At 38.4% G+C, this 10896-nt stretch overlaps 2 protein-coding genes across 4 annotated transcripts; one reads left to right on the top strand and one right to left on the bottom strand.

Annotated features, from left to right (window-relative positions):
* Positions 1 to 1077: 1077 nt before the first annotated feature.
* Positions 1078 to 3434, bottom strand: armc1l (armadillo repeat containing 1, like). Of its 2 annotated transcripts, none has more exons than XM_008397972.2 (7): positions 3316 to 3434; positions 2754 to 2932; positions 2391 to 2482; positions 2085 to 2268; positions 1890 to 2006; positions 1703 to 1777; positions 1078 to 1629 (listed from the first exon to the last, which is right to left on the bottom strand). In XM_008397972.2, the coding sequence occupies exons 2-7, from the start codon at positions 2904 to 2906 to the stop codon at positions 1435 to 1437; spliced, it is 816 nt and encodes a 271-aa protein (XP_008396194.1). In that variant the 5' UTR covers positions 2907 to 2932; positions 3316 to 3434; the 3' UTR covers positions 1078 to 1434. The 2 variants fall into 2 exon arrangements, with proteins under 2 accessions (XP_008396194.1, XP_008396196.1); XM_008397974.3 differs by lacking the exon at positions 3316 to 3434 and adding an exon at positions 3205 to 3288.
* A 34-nt stretch (positions 3435 to 3468) lies between these two features.
* On the top strand, positions 3469 to 9296 carry mtfr2 (mitochondrial fission regulator 2). Of its 2 annotated transcripts, XM_008397975.3 has the most exons (8): positions 3471 to 3618; positions 4506 to 4679; positions 4811 to 4915; positions 5274 to 5398; positions 6391 to 6605; positions 7073 to 7388; positions 8404 to 8587; positions 8675 to 9296. In XM_008397975.3, the coding sequence occupies exons 2-8, from the start codon at positions 4608 to 4610 to the stop codon at positions 8726 to 8728; spliced, it is 1071 nt and encodes a 356-aa protein (XP_008396197.1). In that variant the 5' UTR covers positions 3471 to 3618; positions 4506 to 4607; the 3' UTR covers positions 8729 to 9296. The 2 variants fall into 2 exon arrangements, with proteins under 2 accessions (XP_008396200.1, XP_008396197.1); XM_008397978.3 differs by lacking the exons at positions 8404 to 8587; positions 8675 to 9296 and adding an exon at positions 7528 to 7591 and having other exon boundaries at positions 3469 to 3618.
* The last annotated feature ends 1600 nt before the right edge of the window (positions 9297 to 10896 follow it).

The raw sequence follows: 10896 nt of genomic DNA, 5'->3' as shown, positions 1-10896 counted from the left end.
GTGTAGTTTCGACATTTTTGGTTGAATCAGTACAGAAGAGATGGTATGATGGCACTAAGTTATATAGAGACTACCTAGAAATGTCACGTAATGCAATGTAATCTGTCTACAGTGTTTAAAACTAGGGGTTGTAAGATTGAGGCCAGGGTGATTGAGTATTACAAACTTTAGTTTCAGTAATTATTAAAAGAAGATTCTGTTTTTATCAGGCAACAGAGAAATGGGGCATAAACTCCTGGTTTCCGTTTAGCTTTATTTAATTGCTGTACAGATAAAATGTGATTCTTCTAGTTGCCTGCGTCCTTTTTGTGTTTTTCTCTTCAGAAATTTGCTTTGGGTTGAAGCCATTTTGTTTACCCCTTTTTTCTAGTTAAAACTCAGTCAAAGCTGTATCCTACAACTTGCCCCAGAGTACTGGAAGAGTTTTACTTTTTCTTTTAGCTGGGCTGTGTTAGAAGCTGAATTTTGTTCGGCTCAAAATGACTTGAAATAATTTACATCTGATACTGAATCAAACAAATGAATAATTTTCATGAATGGATGCTGCGAATTGTGAAGTTGTGTTGTCTTGCTGTGTAGGGCGACGTTGTTTCCACACTGAGTTGAAGGTGAATCTGCATTCCTGAGCTTTGGCATTTGCAGCCAAACTCTCCCATGTCTTCCTTTCGATGCAAACATCTGAAGCCAGATTAAATGCTCTGGTCCCCACTGAAAGCAGCTTCTCATACATTTTTCACTCAGCTTTTGTAAAGCGTAGCATCAATACGTACTAGTTGTGAGCAGAAGGTTTCTACCAGCTGGACTGTTATCATGGTGACTACCTACATTTGTAAATATTACCAAGTGGAAATTTTCTGAAAGACCACAAAGCTTTGAAAGCAAACAAAACCTTTAAGGACAGTGGGTGGGAAGAATTTTTTTGAACCATTGTATTACTGAAGTGTAAAATTATTACACCTCCATTTGTTGGCAAATTAAACATTTTGGACCTGACTAAATATTCACTTTGGTTTTCCTGGACGGACTTTCTTTTACTTCTTAGACCAAAGCAGGCAATGCACACAAACAACACAGGCATTTATTTTTGTACATTTATTTCAGCATAAACCAGTTCAAGTAGTTACAAACAGCAGGACAGTAAGATTAACATGAATGACATGTTGGGAGGTAAACGATGCCTAGAAAAGGCAAAAACAGAAACAAAAATCCACATAAACGGAACATAAAAAAAGACGTACACAAGTATAGACTTTCATTTAGCTTGAAAGATTTTTAGACAAAATCTGTACATGTACATAGCAATGACTTTGTAGTTGCTTGTTGAATGAAAGACTCAACAAAAACCCTTGTATCAGCGATCATTATATGAGGACTCCGTCTCAGCAGTGAGAGGAGGGAGTCTATCTGGACACTTTAAGGACAAAAATCAGAGCTTCACCAGTAGAAGGTTTTCGTGAGGAAACTAGCAGCAGCATTCAGCCAGCTCCCACTGGAATCTTCTTTAGCTGCAGTGCGGGAAATTGCTTTGTCAACCTCCCTCTCTGGGCTCTCCTCTTCCTCTGGGAGGTAGTCTGGGATGTTCGCGTTTTGTGGCACCTGAGCGCCACAAGAGTTCAGAGGGACGTAAACCTGAATGCAGAGATATGAGATATTTTAAACTCTCAGTCGGGATAAGCAGAAATTCTATCGGAATGTCGTTCACCTCCTCTCCGGCATCGTTTTTCACCACTTGCTGAGCCGACAACACCTTAGTGGAAGCGATGGCTGTGGCCAGACTCTGGCAGAAAATGCACAAGTTCAGACAAAATGCACCACTTTTTTCCTGGTAGGATTTGACGCACTTTCAGGCGTAAACCAGAACAAGATAATGTTGAATGCCTTCTCTTTACCTCGGTGGGGAGGTCTGAACGGATGCGGACTGTACACCTCTTTGAGGCCATTTGAAACGTGAAGCTGATCACCCCTTTGACTTTCAGAAGAGCCTCTTCACATAAGCCTCTTTGTTGCTTGAACGCAGCAAGAAAACGCACGAGTAAACGAGATGAAGTATAAATCAGATTGTAAAAATAAGTTGGTAAACTTACAGTGCTGTCCAACCCCTGGATGTGTAATGTGACAGACTTGGCCTTCTTGTTGGTGGAATTGATAAAGAACTGGGGCTTCCTTCTCTTCTCCCTCTCTGGTGTGCGTGGTGTTGGATTAGCAGGTGCTCTCAGAATGCCATAAATCTCTTTAGCCAGAGCTGTGATATCAAGAGACAGGCCCTCCCTGTGTGGGGAAAAAACATCACTTGCATATACTGTATTAATAATCTACAATGGGTTATGCCATATTTTCCAGCATAAATGTCTCATCTTGATGAAAATGTTAACATTGTTAAATTTTCTTACCTTCTGATAAGAGTTTCCAAGCTCACCATCATACCCAGCTCATTCTTCATAATGGGTACATTGAGAGTCAATTCAGCCAGATAACGAAGAGTCTGAGTAGAAATAAATAAAATTAATTTAAAAAAAAGATTATGGATTGTACATTTTTTTATTTCTTAGACAAGAAAGACTGAGTTGTTCAATATGACTGACTGGTGAAAACGAATATTAATTCTTGTGGTTCAGATCTCAGGAGGACAGACTATATAAGAACTTATTTTGAGAAAAATTTCTTCTACTTTACAATTAGAAAATCGAATGAAATACCTTGATTATCTAAAAAAAAATTAAGGGGAAATCAACACTTTTGCAACATTTCTGTACCTGCAGGGTTGCAAACAACACTTCTGGATTCTTGTGGTCCAAGAACAGAACCAGTCCCGGAAGACAACCTTGGTCCTGGACAATCACAGCTCGGTTCTGTGGTTCAGACGCCAGGTCCCGCAGCTGACACACCACCGACAGTGCATCCATCATGTCTGAAAATCTGGCCAAACCTGAATCTGGAAGATACATTCAATGACAATCCGGCCATTTTTGACGCCAAAGACCGAATGGTAAGGGTTGTCTTGAAGCGCTTAGACCTCAAGAATGCGGCTTGTCTTAAAAGAGACAATAGATAAATATAATCAGATAGTAAAGTTTAACACTTATGTTTGGGAAAAGGGTTATCTGTAAAATATACATAAACGATCCGATCCTCTGCGTTCCATTATGGCAAGCTAACGACGTTAACTACTATCTTATCACACCGTTAAGAAACTATGCGACTTACATTTAATTGATTATTCAATCTTTAAACAATGAGTCTTCGCTAATTATATTCAATAAAGGTCCCCAAAATGAAACAGACGTTATTAAATGGAGTTTAAATACGTTTCCTTACCAAAGAGAAGAAGTAGCTCGTGCAGAAAAATACAAATTTGGTGGGTTTCCTCTCGCGACGTGCTATTGGTTGTCACACGGTGCCAAGCGTTTGTAAGTCGCCCTCTCTTATTGGATATTCGTCCCACTCCTGAATCTGCAGCCAATCAGGAAGGGTTTTGTTACTGCGGCATTATTTGACTTTACGGATGTGCTGCTTAGACGCGTGAGGAAACAAATTGGCTTAATTTCAATTTCGGGTAAAGGATTGAGGAGATGCCTGGCTATTAACATGTGGCTTCTCTGACTATAAGAAGAGTTGACGGTAAGTTGTTATGTTTTATACTTTTGAAACCTCTTTTACTCTGCGGCGTTCTCAGGTACTTACTTTTGATGACCTCTGCAGCTTTCCCCCATGCATTGCGGGACTGCAGTGCTCAGTCAGGACAGTACTTCTTTTCCCTTTAAGTTATCTTCTAGTTCCGATACATGAAAATATCAGGATTTGCAGCTGAACTAATTTAAAAGAAGACGATTAAAGATCTGAAAGACTTCCTGAGTATCAGTATGTGATGCATTCAGGTGAAAATTGTGCATTAACAATAAATGAGGTTGATTGTGACCATGTTTTGGATTAAAATGGCACCAGCTTAAAAGGGTTTGCATTATCAGCGCTGCAGGTGAAATATTTGCCTTCTGTTCAGTTTTAATTTAAATCTGCTTTGTTGTCTCTCATGTAGTTCCGTTTTAAGATGTCCTCATCTTAAAACAGAGAAGAGAACATTAGAACATTGAAGAGAGTCCTGTCCTCCTTGCATAATACTGATTACACACACGCACAGACACACACACACATATCAATCAGCTTAAAAACGTTGAAGCTTGACGTTCTTTCTGAATTTATGCAGCTGCCCATTCACATTATTATTGTTGTTTTTGTAACCTCTCCAAATAATTTTATGGACATTTTGTGTTGGATTGGTTTTTTCATGCCCCTATATGTGTGTGTGTGCTAATATATGATATACATGTTTTTAACCTTTTAAATAGACCATGCACTGACTGAATTCGTTGGATAAATGATTTGGATTGATCTATTTTGTAAAAAAAAAAAAAAAAAAGTGAGCTTATTCTACATTAAAATGTCTGTCTTTGCGTTCTGGAATTTTATGTCATCAAATCTTAGCTGAGTGTGTTATGTGGTCATTTCAGGTGTAAGGTATGTGACTTCTCTTTGTGGTGGCCCCACGCTTAATCCGTCAGCAGAAACAGAAGCTTTGCAGTCATCAGCTGCTGCAGGAAAAAGTCCTTGCCATGTCTTTAGTAGAGGATATTCTGGATGTGCTGCGCTTGGTCCTGGACTATTTTGGTGTACCTCCAGAAATGGTAAGCCTGCTGACGCTGCAGCCCTGTTTGCAGCTCAATCACTGTAATATTCGTTATCGCTCTCCTCACCGCTGCGTCACATTTAACTTGTGTTAAGTTTGTTTCTTGCTTATCTTTCATCCTGACTGCAGCTTGTTCCTGTGTGGGACTCTCAGCTGTGCGGTCAGTATCGCAGCATTGTACGAATGATCGGCACGAATCTCCCTCTGAAGCCCGCTCCACGTGTCCATTTTCAGGTAATTGGAACATAAAGTTGTGTTTATCTCGAGATAGTTACGCAATCTTTTGTTTTTCATAGTAGCTTTTCTTAATTGATCCAGTAATTAGTTTTCACACACAGCGCTGTAGAGCTGAGGTGCTTGTTCATGTATTTCTTATTGCACATTAATGGGTTTCTGTTTTAATTAATTAAGAATCCTTTTGGACACAAGAAATGTTTTCTGTAACCTTACAAAGTCAAGTTATGTAGATTCCTACCATTTTCTGACATTTACTGACACAAAAATCACACTTAAAATATTTAGAGTTGGATAAAAACATATAATAATTATTTCCTATCAGGATCTTATGTAACTTTTTTTTTATTTATCTCAGATTCCCCTGGTTACTTATAAGCATCATGGATTCATTGAAGTAGAAGCTGATGCACCCGCCATACCGACATTTGCAGATGTCGTGTGGGTGTTTGACTACGAGGGTGAGAGCTTTGCCAGAACCAGGTACACAATGAATGATGATGCATCAGAAGATCAAAATGTTTTTTTTTTTTAAATCTATAATTGTTTTTATATATAATATATAGATAGATAGATATTAGGAAACACAAGTTAAACTAGAAACTTATTTAGTGATAACCTGTAAAAAATAAACTAATTTTATGAGCTGCAAAGTTCAGTCATTTCTATGACTGCAGTTGGTTATAAATCTAACTTTAAAAGCTTTCATTAATCTTTTGAATTATTTATGATAATAGGTATATAATCATAAATTTTAGGGCTAATTGTTTGCTAGAATTTTTGCAAGCATGCACCGATTGAAAATTTGGGTTGATGTCCAATATCAATATTGCAGTTATGGCCAATAACTGATATTATATGTATATTTTCCCAGACTTTCAAAAGCGACCAGTTTGCCTATGTTGCTTGTCTGGTTTAAACGCCCATAATCCTGCACAAGGAGTGCAGTGCAACAAAATGTAAACAAACATCAGTCCTTAATGTTGATCCACTTTTCCTTATCGGACCAATACAACGACCTAAAACATGACTAACATCAGTAGAAAGTGATATAGATGCAGAGATATGATGCATTCCTAGATTTTACTGCACACTTCAAAATGCCAGTCAAAAAAAAAAAAAACACAGAGGGTGTGCAGAGTTATGCAGCAAGGTTGTATCAGCTTTTGCATTTATTTTTTGCATTCTCATGTGAGAGATTTGTTTTACAGATTAATTATTCAGGATTTGTCATTTATAAAGGTAGAGGAAGTTATCCGAAAGTTTCAAATTATGTTTCAGTTATCTGCTATAGTCTTAAAACAAGGTTTGTTAAATATTTCACAAAGGAAATACTAACTTTAAGCTTTTTAAATTTAATAGTTATCAATTATAATTAAAGCTTTATGAAGAGTGGCCACATGTTTGCACAATGTAAACACACACATGCACACATTGAAACATATTTTAATACCAGGATGTGTGTGATTTTTAAGGAACCATTTACCTCCAAAGAAAGATGGCATTTTTAGTCAAGACTTGATGAGATTTCCCAGGCTGCCTCAGAATCAAGCTGAGGGAAGAGGAGGAGGAGGGTGTGTGCGACAGAGGGTTGATCCTGAAGCCCTGCAGAAGATCACCCAGCTGGAGAGTGAGCTGCTCAAGCTTCGGGCTCAGATCGCCATGATTGTTACTGCAGCTCCATCCTCAGGTACATTTGAGATTTTTCTGCAAACCATCCATCCATCCGTTTTCTTACACCCTTGTCCCTCAGTGGGGCCAGGAGGTTTGCTGGTGCCCATCTCCAGCTAGCGTGCCGGGCGAGAGGCGGGGTCACCCTGGACAGGTCGCCAGTCTGTCGCAGGGCAACACAGAGACATACAGAACACACAATCATGCCCCCACACACTCACACCTAGGGACAATTTGGAGAGGCCAATTAACCTGACAGTCATGTTTTTGGACTGTGGGAGGAAACCGGAGTACCCGGAGAAAACCCACGCATGCACAGGGAGAACATGCAAACTCCATGCAGAAAGACCAGGGAATCGAACCCAGAACCTTCTTGCTGCAAGGCAACAGCTCTACCAACTGCGCCACTGTGCAGCTCTTTCTGCACACCAAACACTCTAAAAAATAATAATAATGATCTTAATGAACCTCTCCTTACTCTTACAGCTCTGACTGAGACCCAGAATACTCCATTTTCACCTCTGATGTCCCCTGCTCCACTCCCGGCTCTCACCTCCACACCTCGTCATGCTCCTCCCCCTCCTCCACCACCTCCTCCACCGCCGCCTCCTTGCCAAAGCTCCTTCAGCGAGAAATCATCTGTGATGGATCTGATCAAAGAGCGCAGGAACAACAACTCTAATAAGGGTCAGCTTCAGGCCCAGCACTCAGGGCTCAGCAAAAACATGGAAAACAAACTGATTCCTTCAATGCTGGACGTTCTGAGGGATTTAAATCAAGTCAAACTGCGCTCAGTTCAGAGGTAAGAGTTTGGTCAGTTCTCAAGGAGAGCTTTTGATGTTTATTACAATTTAATGAGTTTTGTTTTCTAGGTTTTTCTTGTGGCATGATTGAGCTAGGTAAAACTTTATTACAGTATATTATTTTGTGTTCCATTTCAGAAGCAGAGTGATGGATGAATTTTTGACCTTTCAATTTGGCAGTGTCTGAAAAGAATAAAGGCAATTTTTGTTTAAAATTTTCAGAATTAAGATCTGTTGACTTGTGAATAAAAACTATTTGCAATTCAAATTTGATTTTGAGGGGGGCCGGGGGGGGAACAATAGTAATTGATTTAAGGAATTAAATGTCATTTTCATTATACAAAGATCTAATCACTAATGACTAGATTAGTGAAAAATCTAATAATAAAAAAAGGTGGAAAAAACAGATAAGCTAATTCTGCTCTAAACACCTAATTGAATTAGGACATTTTTAACTAAGAGAATGAATGTGCAAAATAATAAATCAATTTTTTGAAGATCTAATCTTTCTGAAAGTTTCAAATAAACTAAAGAAAGGGATTCATGAACTAATTTTGAATTTTGTTTAATCTGTGAGTAAACCTTAAGAGGGAATTGGAACAGAGGTTCAGAACCATCTTTCTTACGTCACCAGAAATCTTCTTGCCTTTTTAAAGAAGTTTTTTTGGTGGATTCCGTCTCTCTTTTTGCTGAGTATCAGAAGCTGTCTCACGCAGCAGCGAGAGGCAGGAGTTGTTATGGGGGCATGTTTAGCCGGTCAGAACTTGCAATAACCAAGTAAAAAATCAATTATAAAAATATAATAAATTGCATTATTTCCCCACAACACCTTCTTTAGATACCAGAGAAAAGTTGAGTTGATGTTCCACCAAAGGTATTTTAAAAGAACTTTGAGAAAAGCATTTCTTGAATTTGAAAGTTCCAATCTGAAGTATTTGCGTGCGCTTCACTCCTTGTTTAACTGCTGCAGAAAACTTGCTCTGTGGTAAACATTGGAGCCCGTTTTCTCTACAGATCACCAGGAGGCACTCCAGTCAGGAGGAGAAGCAGTAAGTGCGATACTGCTTTGCTAAATGACCCCGCCGCTCTGATTGCTCGGGCACTAAAGACAAAGTTTGCTCAGCACCGTCACAACACTTCCTCAGACAAGGAGAATTCACTGGAACTCTCTCCGTTCGGCAGCCCAGATGCGCCTCCCGTATGTTTCCGCAGTTACAACCCAAACTCCATTTTCCTCAGGCAGACGCCGGGCCTCAGAAATACTAACCCCGTTCTTCTGTTGCAGGTTTCCCATCACGCCAGACGCAGTCAGGGTCGTCGCCATTTATTAACTAGTTAAACTCATGCCACGTCACATCATGTGACCATCAATAAGAATGAACAAGCCTCTTAACAGATTTCTGCAGAAACTACTGAGTACGTCTTTTTAACTTGTCTTTTTTTTTAAGGGGAGTTCTGATAACTGTTCTGATAATCTCAATATGTCTTTTTTTTTTTGTTGTTGTTGGTATATGTTGGGATTGAGAACCTTTTCAAAACTTACTTTAAACAGGTTCAAATAATGCTTCTATTTTTGTACATGAATATTTTATTGTTTGTAAAAAAAAAAAAATAATAATAATGTGATCAAACACTGAAGCAGCCAGACTTTTGTCTACCTACCTTCATACTTGCAGAAATCTTTGAGGATAATTGCTTAGATTAATATTCAGAAGTCTGTTCTATGCAATTTTTAAAGTTGTTTTTGTTTAAGTACATTTGCACTGTTTTACATCAAATGTTTCCCTTTGTTTGTTTTTCCCTAAATACAGTTAAAATCTGTAAATTTTGTACATAGCAGCAGGTTGTTCCAGAGAAACTTTGATCTATTGTCTTTAATAAAAACCTTCTTTTTTTCTGCAAAAGCATTCTATATAATATTATTTTTACTCTGTTGTTGTCGTGTGTCATCCCTTTCGGAGAAGACAAAATCTTACAACATGGCACAAGAGGCAATTTTCTGTTCCCTTCTTTTCTGTTTAGTATATGTAAAAGAGGATCTTTTAATGCCTCCCATCATGCGATCTTTCTGCAAAGACATTTCTGAAACTTCTCAGGGCCATTATTATCTTTTGCTTTTTATTTGAAGAGTTTTTAATATATAAATGAAGACGGCAAAAGGTTTCACAAACTGCTATTGTTCAAGCCATGTTTGGCCTCCGTACTTTTTAGAGAGAGAAGCAAACCCCAGTCATGCCCAGGCAGACACAACATGCTATTTATTACTGATAAAGGTTACACGTAACTAAAAAGTCCTCAAGAAAAAATAAAACAAAACTGATTAGACTAAGGGCGTTTTGGTTTAAAAAAAAACAAAAAGAAAAGAAAGGAACACTCTTCATTTCCACTAGGTGGCAGCACTAAATGCACAAACATCCAACCCACTGTATTTGTCCACATTATCATCCAATGAGCACTAAGCAAATATGGGTTTCTTTTTCTTGCACCAATCAACTCAACAATTTTGCTTTACAGATCGTAATGCATATAAAATGTTGCCATTATCTACAAATGTCCTCTTAATTATTTTACAACCTGTTTGTCCAAAGAATGTTCAATATGCATGTGTTTGTAGACAAGTTACGTAACACGGTTAACGCTGATGACTACAATGCTGTTGGGCTTTAGAAAACTGTATTTCTGTTTGTGTTATTTTCATAAGTACCATCATTATTTCCTTTCAGATTTGATTAATCAGGAAACATTGAGGTTAAAAATATCTTTGCGTGAGGATCCTTGAAAACACAGCAACACGTGTAATTTTAGACACTATTTTCAAACATTAATTCATACAATAAAAGTGAGTATGCATTTCAAAAGCATCTGGAGCATTATTTCCAGGTGATGTCTACATTTCTAAGTGTTCAGAGACACCAGCTCCTGGACACCTGAGAGATTCAGCAACTGGTTCCAGGCAGAGAAAGGCCACCTACTGAAAAGATCTTTTCCCCAGTTCAGACCAGACCCTCAGGACCGTGAGAAGGCAGACATTCTGTAAGTAAAGAGAGTAACATCTCACAGTTGATATAGCTTTTAAGGCATGTGAAGGGAATTCCAAGTACTGCCTCATGCACACAATGTTACAAAGCACGGTGTGTGTTGCAAACACTGTTGCAGACCAGGCATTGCCTGTCAAGGTCGTAACACTGTCTGACCACAGTGACCTCCTCTGGCAGACGAACGGGCTGACTGGGTCCTAAACTGTCCAGGGAATTGTCTGTCACTTACCTAGGCCACATGGCATAGAAAGTAAAGTGCATAGATATTTAAACAGACAAAAAAAAATTCAAAACTTGCTTCAGATAAAATAATGGCACTTAATAACCTTAACTAAAATGATAAGGAGCCCACTGTTTTTGGATATAATTAAAAATATACAATTAAAACAAATGCAGCCCATAACAGGTATTTAGTTTTTTTTTATTTATTTTTTCTATGTGATATTGTTTTAGACTTTTTTGTCATTGA

The sequence above is a fragment of the Poecilia reticulata genome, chromosome 21 (assembly GCF_904066995.2).
Source record: "Poecilia reticulata chromosome 21, P_reticulata-male-v2, whole genome shotgun sequence".
Taxonomy (NCBI): Eukaryota; Metazoa; Chordata; class Actinopteri; order Cyprinodontiformes; family Poeciliidae; genus Poecilia; species Poecilia reticulata.
The sequence above is the reverse complement of the archived record's forward strand: the minus strand, read 5'-3'. Positions and strand labels throughout refer to the sequence as shown.